Source organism: Lycium barbarum, chromosome 1 (assembly GCF_019175385.1).
Source record: "Lycium barbarum isolate Lr01 chromosome 1, ASM1917538v2, whole genome shotgun sequence".
Lineage (NCBI taxonomy): Eukaryota > Viridiplantae > Streptophyta > Magnoliopsida > Solanales > Solanaceae > Lycium > Lycium barbarum.
The window spans coordinates 168,521,783-168,539,079 of NC_083337.1; the positions used below are offsets into that span (position 1 = coordinate 168,521,783).

Here is a 17,297-nt window from a genome sequence, read left to right on the forward strand (position 1 = left end):
AGAGTTCATGCGATACTTATGCTGGTGGAAGGTAGCAGGTACCCCTGGAATTAGTCCAGGTACGCACAAACCGACCGAACACAACAGTTATAAAAAAAGGGGGAGCAATCATGGAGTGGACTGTAAACTTTACCTTACCAAAAGAAATCATGGAGTGGACTGTAGCTTCTGCATTTATAGAGAGAACATGGTCTTAAATCCATATCATAGGATTTACATATAGCAATCTATATTTAACAAAGGATGTTATCATACAAATCCCAAAAAGGAAAGGAGAAAAAAAGAAAGGAAATCACCCTTGTCAACTAGCTGTCTAGAACAAATAAATCAAATAATCATTCTACTTCAACAACAAACAACTACAGTCAACAAATCAGTTTGAGGTTGTCTTCAATCTGCTATTTTTTCTTCGTTACATACTATTTTCACCACGTTAAAGCCACAAAAAAGCGCTGCATTTAGGTGCAGATTAGCATCCCCCTGCCTGAAGACGCGAAGCAGCTGTGCAACTAGGAAACATAGCATTCATCACCAACCAGTTTTCGCTCGCTTCATCCCGCTTGAACTAAAAGGAGATAGACTACCCCTTGGTTGGGGGCTCTCTTCTCTAAAATTGTTATTCAGCAACGCAAGTTCTCTAAGCTGTTGCATTTTATATAAGTCCTGCGACTCATCCTGCAATTCCAGGCAAATGAACATGAAATTAGCAATACAATTCCTAGAAAATCTCAAAAACATAAAATGGTTATCTTCCAACTTAAGTTTTCTTACCTGCCTTTTTAAACTACTATATATTCTCAACTCTCTTAGTAAATCACCATGTCGAGTCAGACTAAGATTTTATGTTTTACGTTGAGGGAGTAGTTACATTAGACCTTTCTCCTATGGGATTCTACAAATAGATCATAAGAGATGTCCTTGTTTTGCTTTTTTGGTTCAGGATGTCCTTTTTTTTTTTTTTTGGGACAAAATAGGTCCTGATAGTTGCACAGTTGAGAAATAATCTCAGATTTTTCATGAAGAGCAAATATTCATCACGCATCTATCAGTTGTCTGCATATGTCAACTCTTTCAGACTGTCCATTTTAATTTATGATTAAAACCCACAAGTACAAGATAATGAGTGTTTTGTCTGAAATTGCTTATAGCTGTATATGTCGGAGTCAAAATGTGCTTACCACAGGTCTGAGCAGCTCTTCAATAATTTGGCTCGCTTGTTTCAACCGTGCGTCAACTATATTGAGGGGTAATTCTGCCTCAAGTAGAACATGCAATTGCTCATTGAGGTGCTCATAACCTGGAAGGCCTCTCAGACTCTCTTCCTACAATAATATAAGACAACCAAAAGGCATAAGTAATATAAGCCGAACACAAGCACAAGCAAAACATCCCGTGCAGAGCGGATATAAAATGGAGTACAGCGGAGGACGAAAAGCAGGACAGTGTGCAGAAAATGTCAATGGAACTTACTTTTTCAGGGTCTTTTATTGAACCCTGTCCTCTTATAAATACACGACACCCAGTAGATGCTTCCACCCGCTTCAGAGAATTACCTCGAGGTCCTAAAAGCCGCCCAACAAAGTTGAACTGTACCATGAGAAATATACTATTTAGTGCAACTGACTTCTACTGCTTAATTAATTTGATGGAATATCAAAATCTCTTCAAGCACATCCCTCTACAGTCTACTCCATCCCTCCATCTTAAGTGAGTTACAAATTATGTCGAGTTATCACATAATTATTGGTAAAAATACCATCTATGGGAGTTGAAATTGATATTTTCAATATTACTACGTGGAGTTTAATGAATTAATGTGACATGTCTGAAATCGTTATATGTTACACCAAATAATGCAAACTGGTAAATCCAAACTAGATACATGAAGAAATAGATGGCAACATTAAACACCATCAAGTATCAACTGTCTACAAAGTCAGCTTACATTCGGATATCTGTCAACAGGTATATCCAAACGCAACACCCGCTTAACAACAAATGAACTTGGACTTCCTGGTGAAGCTTGCCAGTCGATGTGCCTTCCCTGTGGTCCACCTAATCTTTGCTGCAAAGCGGATTTCAGGGATATCAATACAACCAGCAACACATTAGGAGTACAAGAAAGTGAAGGATAATCATTAACTCATTTTCTATGACATTGCAACTTCATGAACCCCCCAAAAAACAAAAAAGATAGACATAATGACTGACCAAGCCCTTTCAACACATTAAAAAAGTCCTTTGCATGTTTTGAAAACTAATGAAAACCGGACATAACTAAGTGTTATCCGGTAAAGCCAAATGGAAACAGGATCGGAATACAGCGTTATACCAAATGAAACATGATGCCATGGTAGTATAATTACCAAACCTAAGTAGCAAGTTGCTTTTTTCTATTGTCAAATAAAGCTGTTAGAATCGAAAACTGACTAGAACAACATACTTAAAACCGTAGACTGTTGACACCAGTGTGACTAAGGAAACACATGCTGATGTATTCAAGTCACTCTTGTTAAACGACCTATATACTACCAGTCTGCTATTACAAGGTTCGATGATACATGTGAACTATAATAGGGGTGAAAATTGACTTAAGCTTCTCAAACAAACAAAAGAACTTTTGTAGTCCTCAGCTTCAGCGAAGAATAAGATTTAAAGATAAAACAATTATTTTAGTTCAACTTAGAAAGAGGGCATTTCAAATGTCAGTTTCTCCGGAGATGGATTTCAGCTAGCTGTATAACTTTCAGATTGCTGCCAACCCCCCTGATTTTCTAATTATAGAAATCTGAATCAGGTCATAGGGCATAATCAGACTGGCTTCTTGATGGTATGAAGTGTTAGCATAGTTTAAGAAGAAATGAAACAAGGTGTTTAAAATTCTAACTCAAGCATAAAGAGAAACTGGAAGTTGTTTCTCTCATGTGTTCCATCTTCTTCCTTCACTTTATGATTTTGCTCCTATCATGAAAATGAAGCTGTTTTCTGTTAACTAAAAATGTAATCTCTTGGCTGGCTGGAAATCTGAGTATAGGAGAGTTGAACTCATCTTAAACAAGAGGTAAAAATCCCATTTTATTGATTTCATAGCGGAAATATTTTACGTAAGAGGTCAAGTCATCAAAAAGAAACTCGTTAGTCTAAAAAATAGTAAAGTGAGGTTTCTTTAAATGAAAAATTATGCAGTGCCATAAGATAGCAGTTTGCACTTCGTGGTTGCTTCCTCCACTTTAAATTGCTTTCAGTTTTGTCCTTTTTCTTTCAGAAGTCCCATGGAGCTTCAGCATTGGACATGCCAAAAATTTGGCACTATCAAATTACATCTCTTTTAAAACTGTTGTTTGTCCTATATTCTTCAGTGAGTAGTAATTTTCCAAAGTAACTTAATATTCATTGATATCTTACGAAGTCGAGGCTTGCAACATAATGTAGACTGAAGTTAAGTCCTACTTTCTTCATTTGGAGGTACTTTCAAAGCAATAATCATGCCGGGAATTGTAATCAATTTCTCATTTCAATATGTGGTTAAGCTGAGTATAAAAAGGCATCAGATCTATAACTGGACCAAGGAGCATGGTTTTGCAACCAGAAAATTATTGGACTATGCTGAAATATTTGTTCTCTAAACAAGCATTATTGCAATTGGTCTGTCCACTGTCCTCTTGAAAAGGAAAAGATAAAGTCAGCCTAATCTTAGTCAATATGATATTAAAGAAAAAGTCACGATAACACAGTAATGGCTCTGAAGATCTTTGTTTAAACATTATTCTGCACTCCTTAAGTTTCCAATAATGATGAAATAAGTCACTAGGTCAACTTACTACAATTCCCATAAACTGTGTTTGTGTTTCAATGAGCATAGAAACCATGAACTAGCCCCTAGTCACAGTACACATAAGACGTCTAATAGGCAGCATTACCGAATTAGTGAAAATAAAATTTGAAAATTCTGCCTAAAGACGAGATAACATAAGCTGACCTCTTGAAAGGCATTCCATCCATTCCCATTCCAGCCACCTAAACCTTTTCCTCCAACATGTTGCATCATGTCATATGGACCCACGGGACTAGGGCTTCCACGTTGTAGTCTGTCATAGTCACTGAGTACTTGGTTGGGAATCATTCCAGAAAGTCTTAATATTTCTGTCAAAGAGATCAATACTAAAATTCGTAAATTTCTATTTGGAGAATCATAAAGCCATTAAGCAGAATAAATACCAACTTAACCATATTCACACAAGGAGAGACTAACCTCATACAATTTGCAATAAAGTATACTTTCTGCAACAAACATTTCTTTGAAAAATTATTAGGTTACATCCCAATCTATAATCTACCTCTTTCAAAATGCAGTTGGACCAAAGTTTATGTGGAATACACACTTCTCAATCGACATAATAAGCTCAACGTTACCTAACAATCAATACTTGATTTTTCTTAATTTATTCCAGTGATGATACCGCTTAATTCTCCGTTTAAGTAGTACTATTAGTTAGTAATCGTGTGGATTCTTTGCTTCTAGGGGTAGTACTATCGGTTGCTTCATTTGCTTTTTATCTTGCTATTCTTTTGTCATATTTTTTCTCGATACCATGCTTCAAATCTTTTTCTTGTCTTTCGAGCCGAGGGTCTACCGGAAACGGCCTTTCAACCCCCACAAAGGTGGGTAAGGTTTGCGTACATTCTACCCTCCCCAGACCCCACACTACGTTGGGTATATTGTTGTTGTTGTTGATGATACTGTTTAAATAAATAAAATTTAAACAATACACATTACATATCGAGTGTTCTGAAACTTATTAAAATCTCATTTCATTTATCCTTTACCATTACAAATCGCTTCTTTCCCAGTAGATTTGATCAAAATCTACAACTTTGTTATGAACTTTTTCCAGTCATAACCATTTGTTAAAACTAACAACAAAGAACTTCTTAACAGATTAGTACTCCTAGATTGGCAAAACAGAGTATACTAAAAGCTTATCAAGAAATGCACAACCAACTCATACATATTAAATCAGTAAATAAAAATTCAAGAATCTATAAACAAACCTTGATTCAAGAGTCGGCTACATATTGGAAGAACTTGTGTAAAAGGTCCAAGCTTTTGCCTTTCTGCTAACAACTCTGTCAAGTACTGACTACAAGAAATTAAAAGAAAAACACCCAAAATAATAAAATTGGTTAAAGATTCAATCTTGCATAGATTTTTCAACATTAAATTTCAAACCCCACAATCTTTAAGAAAAAATATTTGTTCATTACCTATCAACATCTTGGTTGGTCCTATTAATATGAGGAGAAACAGCTCTTGCAGGTGAGAAATTCAAGTTATGATTATACAAATTAGACATGAACTTGAGTTCAAGAAAAGGGTCTCTAAATAAATGTTTTGGGCAGTGATAGAAAAGGGGAAGAAAGATATCACAAGGGGTCAAGAAAGAAAGAAAAAAAATGCTTTTTTGGTTAAAAAAGAAACAAAGAAGAAAGAAGAAGTTTTGAATCAGTGAAACCCTGGAAAACAGGGGAGAAATTAATAGTGAAGTGTGTTTTTGTAGAGTTGGAGTTGGAGACTTAAATAGTTGTGGGGCATGTTCTAACCCACGTTGGCAGCAACACTTACATTTTGTTCTTGTTTTTCTCTACGTAGTAAAAAGGCTCTCTATACGTAAATTACCTACCTTATGAAAAAAAATCACTTACCTCTGCTGTCAAGAAGCGTGATAGGATGGATAGGATTTCTAGATTATTATAATTAAAGATGTGGGATTTGATTCGTGAGTATAAAAAAATGATAAAAAATGCTTTCTCTTTTAGTAGGCTTGCGCGATAAGAATTCATATTAAGCGGGGTTAACATGAGATAAGAAACTAAAACGTTCACTTATTTTTTTTCCTGTTGTTGCCGGAATTTGTATGTATCGAAGATGTTTACCCACTTTATTATTCATTGGGTGACTTACATACTTTTAGTTTTGTCGGTCGCTTACGTACGTTTAGTTTTGTCGGTCGCTTACGCACATTTAATTTTGTCTTCATTGATCACTAGATCACACTTTTAAATGCGTAAATCGATGTTCATATCCTATAGGTATTGTAAAAGAATTTTTATACTATATAATCACCTAAAAGATTACTACAAAGCAACAAACTACTTATAACAAATAGAACTAGTTGCTTGACAAATGAAGAAATCAAATGAGAAAATGATCTCCTATGTGCATTTTTCAATTTAAATATATGAAAATGACCCAACAAAAATTTGTTTATAGAATAGATAGGCTCTCTACTACATAAATTACCGCTTCTACCCTCCAAGTAAATTAAATCACCTACCTTTATTGTAATAGGATGAATAGGATTCCTAGAATCTTATAAATAAAGGTGTAGGATTTGAATCATGAATATAAAAAATGCTTCCACTTTTAATAGACTTGTGCCATAAGAATCCGGATTAAGAGGGGTAAACACGAGATAAAAAATCAAAAAGATCACCGAATTTATTTTTTCTGGAATTTGTACATATGCAAGATTTGTACCCACTTTATTACTCATTAGGTTACTAACATATTTTTATTTTTGTCGTAATTTGAATGTATTCAAAATTATACTCACTTCATTGATGACTAGGTCACACTTTTAAATGCGTAATCAATGTTCAACTCCTATAAATATTGTAAAGGAATTTTATACTATATAGTCACCTAAAAGATAGCTACAAGTAACAAACTATTTATAACAAATAGAACTAGTTACTTGAAACATGAAGAAATCAAATGAGAAAATGATCTCCTATACACATCGTCCAATTTAAATATAAGAAAATGACCCTACAAAAATTTTGTTTATCATGTGTTCTTTTATACTGAATCACTGATCCTGTGAGAAAAAAATATATAGCTAAATTAACGCTGGTAATGAATAATGAAATCAAATCTCTAAAATATATATTATCACTAATTATATATATAAAAAATTATATTGTAGTATAAGTTAATAATACAAACCAAAAAAACTTAACTCTCCACAAATGCTTTTTTGCCCCTTTTTTTTTTTTTTTTTTGATAATATATCGGAAAGATTAACTCAGTGCCCTAACCGCCTTTAAGTGAAAGGGGGAATTTGCTATTTTATTTTTCAATTTCAATAGTTACGTTTTTCCTATTAAAATTGACTTTATATACATTAGTTTAGTAGAAATTTTAATATAGTAATATACTGTAATATCTAAAGCTCTATGTTTAGTGAAATACCATTTATATAAAATAAAACAACAAAGAAAAATGGGCAGAAAAACTAGAGTAATGTAGTGTTAGTAAAGTATAATTTAAGCTGAAGTCATCGACAGACCCCTGAACTCGTCCATTTAGACCCCTCAACTGAGACGTTGACCATCTTAACCCTCGAAAACAAGCTAAACTGTGCCATTTGAACACATCGTGCCAGCTTGGTACATGCGTGCAATACACTGCTTTAAAAGAGCGCGAGAGACCAAATTTTTCCTTTGTTAAAATTTTTAATCATTAAAAATTAATTTTAAGAAAAAATCTATTTTAAAATCTATTTAAATAATTAAAAAAAAAACTGAAAAACCCAACCCATCCTCTCCGATATGAAAACCTAGCCCACTTCGCCGTTGCCGCCGTCGCTTCAAAATCTATTTAAACAAATCTCCGACGAAAAGCGGCACCGTTTTTTTTTTAATTATTTAAATCGATTTTGAAGTGGAGCAGTGGCAGCGGCATCGACGGCGGCGGCGAAGTGGTCTAGGTTTTCAGATCGGAGAGGATGGGTTGGGTTTTTCAGATTTTTTTTTTTAAAATTATATAAATAGATTTTTCTTATTATTTTTTTTTTTTGACATGACTTATTTTTATTGGTCTATTTTTCCATGTCACAGCAAGTGAAGCTCACGCACCACACTTGATCTAGAATGTGTTCAAATGACACAGTTTAGCTTGTGTTCAAGGATTCAAATGGTCAACTTCTCAGTTAGAGGTCTAAATAGAATAAATGAATATATTCAGGGTCTCTCAATGACTTCAGCCTATAATTTATAAACACAAGTGCAAGAGCCCAGCAGAAAGCATCTTCCAAAAAATTTAGCTGTTCCATTAAAAATGCAGAGCTAGTAAAGTGAAAAATACTTACCTGTCAATTGTCTTTTGCCATAAATTTTGTAATACACTGACGAAATTCCTGAACAACGAGCTCATGACTCCTCTTAATGGGCGCCAGTGTCATTTTCTATTCAATACTAGTACATAATATAATAGTCAATAAATTTATCATTACTCATTCCGTTTCATTTTAAGGTTTTACTTCTTTTGTATTTTATTAAAAAGAATGTCTTTTTTAATATTTGATAATTCTATAATGTCAACATTCGACATGATTGGACCACAAGATTCAAATAATATTTTAGTACATTATCCATCCTACGTTTAAAATCATAATATTCAAAAGTCTCCTCTATCTTCTTAAACTTCGAATTTGATCAAACTAAAACATTTAAATTGAAATATATATTATCTATGACATCAGTGCAAAGCTTTTACCAAAACCTTACTACAAAATTAGTCTATTGAAAAATTAGATACATGAAAGACCCATATTCACATTGGGTGTTTGTACATATCAAATCAATGAATATTGAGATTCAATTTGTTTTTGTTTTTTTTACTTGCAACCGACATTTATGCATATCAAATTAATGAATGTAAGATATGTGTTTTGCATATAAGCTTCTATTTTATATACTCACATTTTTTTATCTCTTTAAATTAAAGGACTGAGTTTACTGTAACAATGAAGTGTAACTAAGTTTTTTAACCTCATCATTTTCATTCTAATAGTAGTATATTATGGCAGATAAAGGTAGAACAATTTATAATGATATCGAAGAGCAAGCATAGGGTGGGGGAAATATGGAATATTGTGTACCCTAGCATAGGATTCCAAAGAAGGCGTGAACAGTGTACTTGAAAATTATATGACCATGCACGTTGGACAGAGACAACAATGTGTGGATCGCAATAAAGTTCCTCATTCAGACCCTCCCACTTTCATAAATTATTCATTGAGTTTTAACTTTATATACAACAATGTAAAAGAATTCAAATCACCCAAAATATCTATAAGTAATCCTTCACATAAAAAGTGAAATTAATAATCTTGAAAATAAGGTAAGCTATCTGCTATAACAAAAAAAATGTGACGTGATAGAGTACTCTTGTTAATTAGTGAGTAGTCGTTAAAGCACTCTTCTTAATTTCATACATGATCTTCACTTAAAAAAAAATGGAATTGGATACAAACTGTGTCGTTAATCTATTGTCATATTTTTGATAATTTATAGCTAACCCGTCGTTAAATAGAACTACCGATGAGTTTTGCTGTTTAACTAAAAAAATTGTCTGCACTAATTTGTCTTTTTTAGTAGCAAGCTTCGACAACTCTAATTGTCCTATGTTCTTGATTTTAATTGTGGAAGTGTTCAAGTTAATTTGTTCACACAGACTATTTGATACATACTTACTAGCATAATTATCACTCTGATAACTTTGTCACGAAGGTTTATTAGATGCATATTAAGAAATGACTTCACGTTTTTTTGTCTATGTTGAAATCTAAACTCAGATCTCTCGTGATTTTTATCCACTTTATTAACCGTTGAGCCACACTCTTGTGTAGGTACTCGTCCAATGTTACTTCTAAAAATGTCCCATATCCCGTTTGTCTTAATCTTCATGTCTTATTTGTTTTGCAGATCGCCAATATGGAACGTGAACATTTTTTTCTAGTTATAAAAGTTACTTTCAAAGAGCATGTTGTATCAAGTTCCGTTTGACAGTAACTGCACCACATAAGTATATATATATATATATATATATATATATATATATATATATATATATATATAGAGTTACTATTTATATCATCACCTAAACAATATTTCTGATTTTAGCCTAAAGTTTGTCTCTTTCTTGTCTCAATATGACTACAAAAGAAGTGCGCCAAAGAGTCATGACAAGAATAATAATGTAATATATTACATCAATTTATATTCGTCGGAATTCACGAGAAACTTATGCCTGATCCAATATTATATTATTACATTATTGATATTTTTCCCTATTTTCCATTCATCGGTACATTTGCTGAATTGTTTGAGTGAGAATTTATATTTTCGGAATGGAATTAGCTTATATAACTATAATGTAAATCGCTTTTGCTAGACATAATACATAAACATACCCTCAAATTTGGCCTTAGCTGGCAAGTATGTCCTTCAACTTTGGATGTGCACAAGTAAGCACCTTAATTTGTATAAAGTTGAACCCGTAAACACAAATGCTGATGTGGCACTGAAAATTTTAGTGTCTAGATGATCATTTTGTAAGTTAGAGTGTTTAACTGACAAAGTGGAGATAGGTTGAGGTGTCTAGATGAATTCATTTTAATGTCAAATACACTTTTGCTATTAATTGACGGAATATGCATATGCAACGCACGTATGTTGAAAATAGTTGCACAATAAATTTAACATACCAAAGGGTTGGGAATTGCATAAGGAATGAACTTTCTTAAGCTTTTTTTTTTTTTAAAACGCTAAGTAAAACTTAGTGGAGGGATACTTAATTAATAAATAATAAAAATAGAACAAAAAATAAACAAAAGCCAAATAGTCCCGACAGATCAGAATCCTATGAAACAACATCAATCGCATAATAGGAAAGTTCTCAAGTCCAGGAGCTACTCGTCTTTGCCAGAGTATCGCCAAAGCTGCTTCTTCACCAATTGACGCGATAGGCATGTGCAACGAACATACGCTGAAACTAATTGCACAATGAATTTAACATACCACAAGGGTCAAAAATTGCATATAAGGGCTAGATGAATGAACTTTCGTGAGCCTTTTTTTTTTTTTTTTTTAAAGTTAAGTAAACCTTAGTGGAGGGATATTTTTATTAATAAATAATAAAAGAATAAACAAAAGTCAAATAATACCGACAGACCTAGATCCTATGAAACAACGTAACGTCAATCGAAAAATGCGAAAGTTCTCGAGTCCAGGTGCTACTTGCCTTATCCCGAGTATTGCCAAAGTCGCTTCCTCACCATTCGACGCGATATGCACGTGTAGCGCACGTATGCTAAAACTAGTTGCATAATAAATTAAACATTCCATAAGGGCCAGGAATTGCATAAGAGCTAGATCAATGAATTTTATCGAGCGTAGTTTAAAAAAAAAAAAAAAAAAAAAAAAAAAGAAGCAAAAGTTATCCAAAAATAAAGATAAGAAAAAAGAAAAATGGAAAGAAAAAGGGAAGTAAATGCTACAAAAAATCATTTGAATCCCTAAATTTGCTTGAGCATGACTCTCTCTCTCTCTCTCTCTTTGTCGGCAGTCCGATGTTCTTGATTCAACTGGAATCTCCACTTCTCTGTATAGATCTTGATGTGAATACGCTCTCATCTTGCTGTTGTTGAGGTTGCATATGCTAAATTAAAACTCGCTGATGTGAAATCATGATCTCCACGATGTTCTTTGCAGCTCATGTGATACGAAACTTCTGGGTATGTTTTCCTTCTGATTCCTCCCTCTTTCTTTGTAATATATTTTATAGCTATTAATTAATGAAACCCACAAAAGAAACCAATTGACATGATATGCACGTGCAACGCACGTACGCCAAAACTAGTTGCACAATAAATTTAGCATACCATAAGGGCCAGGAATTGCATAAGAGTTAGATGAATGAACTTTCTCGAGCGTTGTTTTATTCAAAAATTCCAAAAAAAAATACAAAAGCAAAAGCTGTCCAAAAATAAAATAAAAAGAAAAACGAAAGTAAATGCAACAAAAAATCATTTGAATCCCTAAATTTGCTCGAGCATGTCTCTCTCTCTCTCTCTGTCGGTAGTTCTTGATTCAATTGGAATCTCCGCTTCGTTGTATAGATCTCGTTGTGAATACACTTATCTTGATGTTGTTGAGGTTACATATGCTAGATTTGAACTTGTTGATGTGAAATGACCTACACGATGTTCTTCGCAGTTCCTGTGATGCGAAACTTCTAGGTATATTTTCCTTCTGATTCCTCCCTCTTTTTTCGTAATGTAGTTTATCGTTATTAATGTAGCCCATAAAAGAAACAAATTGTCATGATATGCACGTGCAACACACGTACTCTAAAATAGTTGCATAATAAATTTAACATAACATACCATAAGGGCTAGGAATTGCATAAGAGCTAGATGATTGAACTTTCTCGAGCGTTGTTATTTAAAAAAAAACTAAAAAAAACAAAAGCAAAAGCTTTCCAAAAATAAAGAAAATAAAAAGGGAAGTAAATGCAACAAAAAATCATTTGAATCCTTAAATTTGCTCGAGCATCTCTCTCTCTCTCTCTTTGTCGGCTGTCCGATGTTCTTGATTCAACTGGAATCTCCACTTTTGTGTATAGATAATAAGCCCCCATCTTGTTGTTGAGATCGCATATGCTAGATTTGAACCTGTTGATGTGAAATGACCTCCACGATGTTCTTCCCAGCTCCCGTGATACAAAACTTCTGGATATGTTTTCCTTCTAGTCCCTCCCTCTTTCTTTGTAATGTAGTTTATCGCTATTAATGAAACCCATAAAAGAAGCCAATTGACGCGATATGCACGTGCAACGCATGTACGCTAAAACTAGTTGCACAATAAATTTAACATACACAAGGGCCAGGAATTGCATAAGAGCTAGATGAATGAACTTTCTGGAGCGTTGTTTTTTCTAGAAAAAAAAACCCAACCCCCCAAAAAAAAACACAAAAGCGAAAGCTGTCCAAAAATAAAGAAAAGAAAATAGAAAATCGAAAATTTTCTCTAGCATTTCTCCCTCCCTCTCTTTGTCGCGGTCTGATGTTCTTGATTCAGCTGGAATCTCCGCTTCTCTGTATAGATTTCATTGTGAATACATTCTCCTCTTGCTGTTGTTGAGAGCAAGCAATAATCGTAAAAAATATTTTCATCAAGTACCGTGAACTTTGCAAGTATATTAAAAATAAGTACAAATTTTCATAATAACAAATAGATGAATCTTCAATGCATAGACGATGATGCAAAAACAAAATATATTAGAAGAAGCACAATAATCAAGAGGTAAAATACTATTCGAGTATTTTGGTTACATTTAATAACATTACACTACTAAAAAAACAAGATTTCCCGACCTCAAAAAATCGACCTCAATTGAGGTCGGAAAAAAACTGACCTCATGAGGTCGGTAAAATCGTAATATTTTTTTTTTTTTTTAAAATAAACCGACCTCATGAGGTCGGTAATTTTGTATTAAAATTTGAAAAAGTAATGTACCGACCTCAGTAGGTCGGTAATTTAATAAAAAAAATCTGATCAATTCATTTATTAAATTTACCGACGTCATGAAGTCGGTAAATTAATAAAAATCTAAACCCTCCTTCTTGTTTTACCTCATTTTTACTTTTGTCACTCTTAAAAATCTAAACCCCTGTCTCTCTTTCCCTTTCTCCACCGCCCTACCCTCGCCCACATCGCCGCTAGCCAGATCCGTCGCCACCCAGCCAGGTCCGACATCCAGTATGTCGTCGCCAACATCTATTCCAGGTATTTGTTTTTAATTGTTTGGGATCTAGATAGTTTAGAGTTCTTCAAGACATTTACTTTTTTGCTTCTTTTGTGGGTTTCTCACTCATTTGGTTTTATGGGTTAGTGTATTTGGTTGATTATAGTTTCTCTTATGTTAATTCTGCGTTGGTTTTTTGTTCCCCTTTGTGGGTTTCGTTGATTATAGTTTCTAGGTTATAGTTAAACGAAATTAATATTAATGAAAAGGGATTACTGTTATAATTTTGGCTGTAATTTTATCACAATTTTGGTTTCCCATGGCTGTAATGACAAGTTTAGGGTTCGTTTTTAAGTTGTTGGTGAAGTTGTGAATTTTTTTTTCACAAATTTGGTTTCCCATGGCTGTAAGGATTTATGAAAAAACACACATTTTATTCAGATATATTTGTGATAAATTCATTACTAATTAAAGATGTCTTGCTTGGGAAATTGGCTCATATCAACAGAACTAGTACAATTTGTCGTTGGAATTGAAGATTATTAAACAAATATGTTGCGCGTGTCCTCAGATCAGTAATGGTGTGAAAAACCATGTACCATAAATTTATGTTTGTTGCTTATAGGACTTGGCATAAACTGATTATGAATATAATGTCTCTAAATTCGCTGTTTTAGCTAATCCGCTGGTTGTACTAGTGATCCTGGAATTAGGTGTTCTTTTATTCTTCCAATGATCTCTGTTTGATGGCATCGATTAGCTTTATCAGAAATCATTATCTAGTTTTGAGTACTACTAATCGAATCCTGCAATTGTTAAGTAATCTGCTTGTTTGACTAGTTGTAATCGAATTCCTAAGATTTTTTTGAGGCTATTAACGAGACAACCGTCTATCTCACTCCCTCTTTGTTAGTGTTATCTATGGTGCCGTGATTTTATTTCCATTATGATATGGTTGCAGTTTCAGTGCTATTCATTAGACATTAGCAAATTAGTGACCAATTTTCTTGAGGCTATTCGATTGTTCTGTCCTTGATAGTAGTTGTTGTGCCCGGAACATTCTTCCTCACTGTTACTACTTCGTTGCTGCCTGTTGCTTATGGTATAAAAAAATTGAGGTTGTCGCTGCCCAGTGACGCTATTTGTTAGGCTATCATATTGATTCTTACTGCAGGATTTGCTTTTTGGCACGACAACCTGGATGGCAGGCGATTCATGCAACCGATTGCAGCCATCCCGTGGCCAGACCTTCTTCGCCTGTGCCTGTATACAGATCTAAGCCTCTATTCAATTGTTTTCACCACCTTGGTATTGTTATTGTTCCATTCAGACCCTCATTTTTCATTGTCAGAACTGATGCCACTGATTTTTTTTATTTTTATTTTTTAACTTTGAAGTACTGTTATTATAATTATCGGTTTCTTGAACGTGAAATAATGTGTTTGCACATGTTTGCTTGTTTCAAGTATATGCCAATAGCTATGGTTATCCGTACCTATAATACATGTAAACATAAAAATAGGTAAATGCAGTTGAATCTATTTCTAGCACCTGAAACTATTTTTAGAATATTCCAATGTTGTTAATGGTTATATGTTTTATTCGTTATTTCTAGTCTTACAGGTACTCGTAAAATTGAGGATTTACTTGTGCCCCCTGAAATTGCAAAATGATAGTTGTCACTTAAGCTTATCAATTAGATTTTGAAGGAAATGTTTCCTTTTTTGTGCTGAATTGCTAGTAACAGAAAATTAAGCCTCAATGCTATATGAAAGAACATTCTCCTTTGACCTACTCACAACATAAACAATCTGTTTTAATAAGTCTTGATTTATAAACCTGCTCAAATTGAGAAGATTGAGTAGTTACAATTTATCTAATTAGTTTGAGGGAGTTTAAAAATCAATCAAGTACTTAATTCAATATAAGTCCTGTTTGACAAAAATCACCTAGCCAATCTTGACTTCAAGACTTTGTTTTTAAGAAATTCAATCTCTTCTTTAGGGAGTATGTGCTATACTTACTAAATTTCCTGATACACTTTTTTTTATTTACTTTATTTGATTCTTATATCACTAATGTTTCTTTAATTATGACTTGATTGTCCAGATGCTATCCTTAGTATTAAATGTGTTAAAATGCCTCATGTCAGCCACTAGTCAATCTACGTGCTTTAATTGGTTATATTTGACTTCACATGAAATGGCCACATCTCTAAGGAGGCGCATATTTCTACTAACCAATCTCTCTTCCTTTGCGAGATGTTTCTATCTATGGATTTTGATTGAAGACGTTGCCTTGAAGAGATATGAAGGTCATCCCTAATTCCAATCGTCGACTTCTTGCTTCCCTCTCAAATTCTAACTAACTAGTGCTTTAATTGTTTTATTTCTTGCTAATTAAGACTGAGCATCTAGTGATTATTTTTACTTACTATATGCTTAGTCCTTCTAAAAATTTAGAGTGATATATCTAGTTTATAATAATTAGTCGAGTAGCATGACGAAGTAGTTAATGTGTTATTGATAGTCATTGGATTAAGCTTATGGGTATAACTATTACATTGCTAGAACCTTTGAATAATAGTAAAAAATAATTATATACTTTTAAGAATTCCTTAATTATCACTTGCTTGCTTTGTCTAAATCTACCTATTATGTGGTACTGGAGGATAAGCTAATTTAAAATACTTAGTACTTTATCTGCCTTGGGGCAATATTTAGGTAGAAAGTTAGTTCAATACATTAGTATAACTAACTACGTAGTTAAATTTTTAAATAGTCTTGAGCCCGAGTCAATGTTTGGTAAAGTTCCAAATTTTAGGTGGATCTTTTCAAGAAATGTAAGGATGCTAAGCTCAACCCAGTTTTATGTAGCCTCTGGCTTTCACCTAAATTATATCTTATAGTCCTGCATCAACCTAGGCCTAAGATAAGTAGTCTCAAGCATTGATTTTTATATATTTTCAAGGATAAGCAACTTATACACTAGCCTCATCTTTTTTGGCATAGTCCAGGCAAAGTATTGTTTCCGGTCGTTATTGATTTTTAGCGACTGGATTTCCCCTCGCTAAAGGCTATTTTTCTTGTAGTGTTTGGTAGGTTGGGAAAAGTCAGAAAATGAGGTTGCAGTTCTAAAGCAGCAACTTGAGGCAGCTGAGCAGCAGAACTTGACTTTGGATGTTCGTGTCAACCATCTTGATGTTTGCGAGGGGTGAAGTAGTCTAATGTTATAGACTAACTTAATGTAGACTAGTTTAATGTTTTGTGGATGTTTACAAATGTTGAAGTAGTTTAATGTTGTTTTGATGTTTGCAAAGGTTGAAGTAGCTTAAGTCTCTTGTGAATGTTTGATTGATGTTTTTATTCAACTTTGAAGTAGTTTCAAATTGAATTTGATGTATTGGTGGTTGTAGTATATGTGTTGTAATAGTAGTTTAATGTTTTATGTATTTATAGTAGTTTGGTGTATTGTTGACAGATATTTGAGCTGGTTTTAGTTGAAAGTAAAATTATTTTCATCTTGACAGGGGAGCAGCTGGAAAAACAACTAGGTGCTGCCATTTTTCTTGCAGGGTACCGACCTCATGAGGTTGGTTTTGGGGCCAGACACATAAAATACCGACCTCATGAGGTCGGTTTTTTGCAAAATATTTTCAGAAATTGCAAATTACCGACCTCATGAGGTCGGTTTTCTGCAAATTTTT

The 17,297-nt window shown here is 33.6% G+C and overlaps 2 protein-coding genes across 2 annotated transcripts; one reads left to right on the top strand and one right to left on the bottom strand.

Moving 5' to 3' along the window:
* Positions 1 to 150: 150 nt before the first annotated feature.
* Positions 151 to 5,549, bottom strand: LOC132606716 (KH domain-containing protein At3g08620-like). Its single transcript, XM_060320331.1, has 7 exons — positions 5,266 to 5,549; positions 5,053 to 5,141; positions 3,980 to 4,143; positions 1,946 to 2,065; positions 1,471 to 1,587; positions 1,179 to 1,322; positions 151 to 675 (listed from the first exon to the last, which is right to left on the bottom strand). Exons 1-7 carry the CDS (start codon positions 5,352 to 5,354, stop codon positions 529 to 531), a joined length of 870 nt encoding a protein of 289 aa, XP_060176314.1. The 5' UTR covers positions 5,355 to 5,549; the 3' UTR covers positions 151 to 528.
* Positions 5,550 to 13,503: 7,954 nt separating this feature from the next.
* Positions 13,504 to 17,042, top strand: LOC132626567 (uncharacterized). The gene is made up of 4 exons (XM_060341482.1): positions 13,504 to 13,632; positions 14,766 to 14,899; positions 15,701 to 15,905; positions 16,683 to 17,042. The coding sequence occupies exons 1-4, from the start codon at positions 13,608 to 13,610 to the stop codon at positions 16,712 to 16,714; spliced, it is 396 nt and encodes a 131-aa protein (XP_060197465.1). The 5' UTR covers positions 13,504 to 13,607; the 3' UTR covers positions 16,715 to 17,042.
* The last annotated feature ends 255 nt before the right edge of the window (positions 17,043 to 17,297 follow it).

Excerpts from the sequence above, each read along its gene's own strand:
- LOC132606716 (XM_060320331.1), bottom strand. The coding sequence starts at position 5,354 with ATGTCTAATTTGTATAATCATAACTTGAATTTCTCACCTGCAAGAGCT. Across the intron at positions 5,142-5,265 it reads ACCAACCAAGATGTTGATAG|TCAGTACTTGACAGAGTTGT; the intron begins GTAATGAACAAA and ends AATTTCTTGTAG. Across the intron at positions 4,144-5,052 it reads TAGCCGACTCTTGAATCAAG|AAATATTAAGACTTTCTGGA; the intron begins GTTTGTTTATAG and ends TCTCTTTGACAG.
- LOC132626567 (XM_060341482.1), top strand. The coding sequence starts at position 13,608 with ATGTCGTCGCCAACATCTATTCCAG. Across the intron at positions 13,633-14,765 it reads GTCGCCAACATCTATTCCAG|GATTTGCTTTTTGGCACGAC; the intron begins GTATTTGTTTTT and ends TTCTTACTGCAG. Across the intron at positions 14,900-15,700 it reads CAATTGTTTTCACCACCTTG|ATGCTATCCTTAGTATTAAA; the intron begins GTATTGTTATTG and ends TTGATTGTCCAG.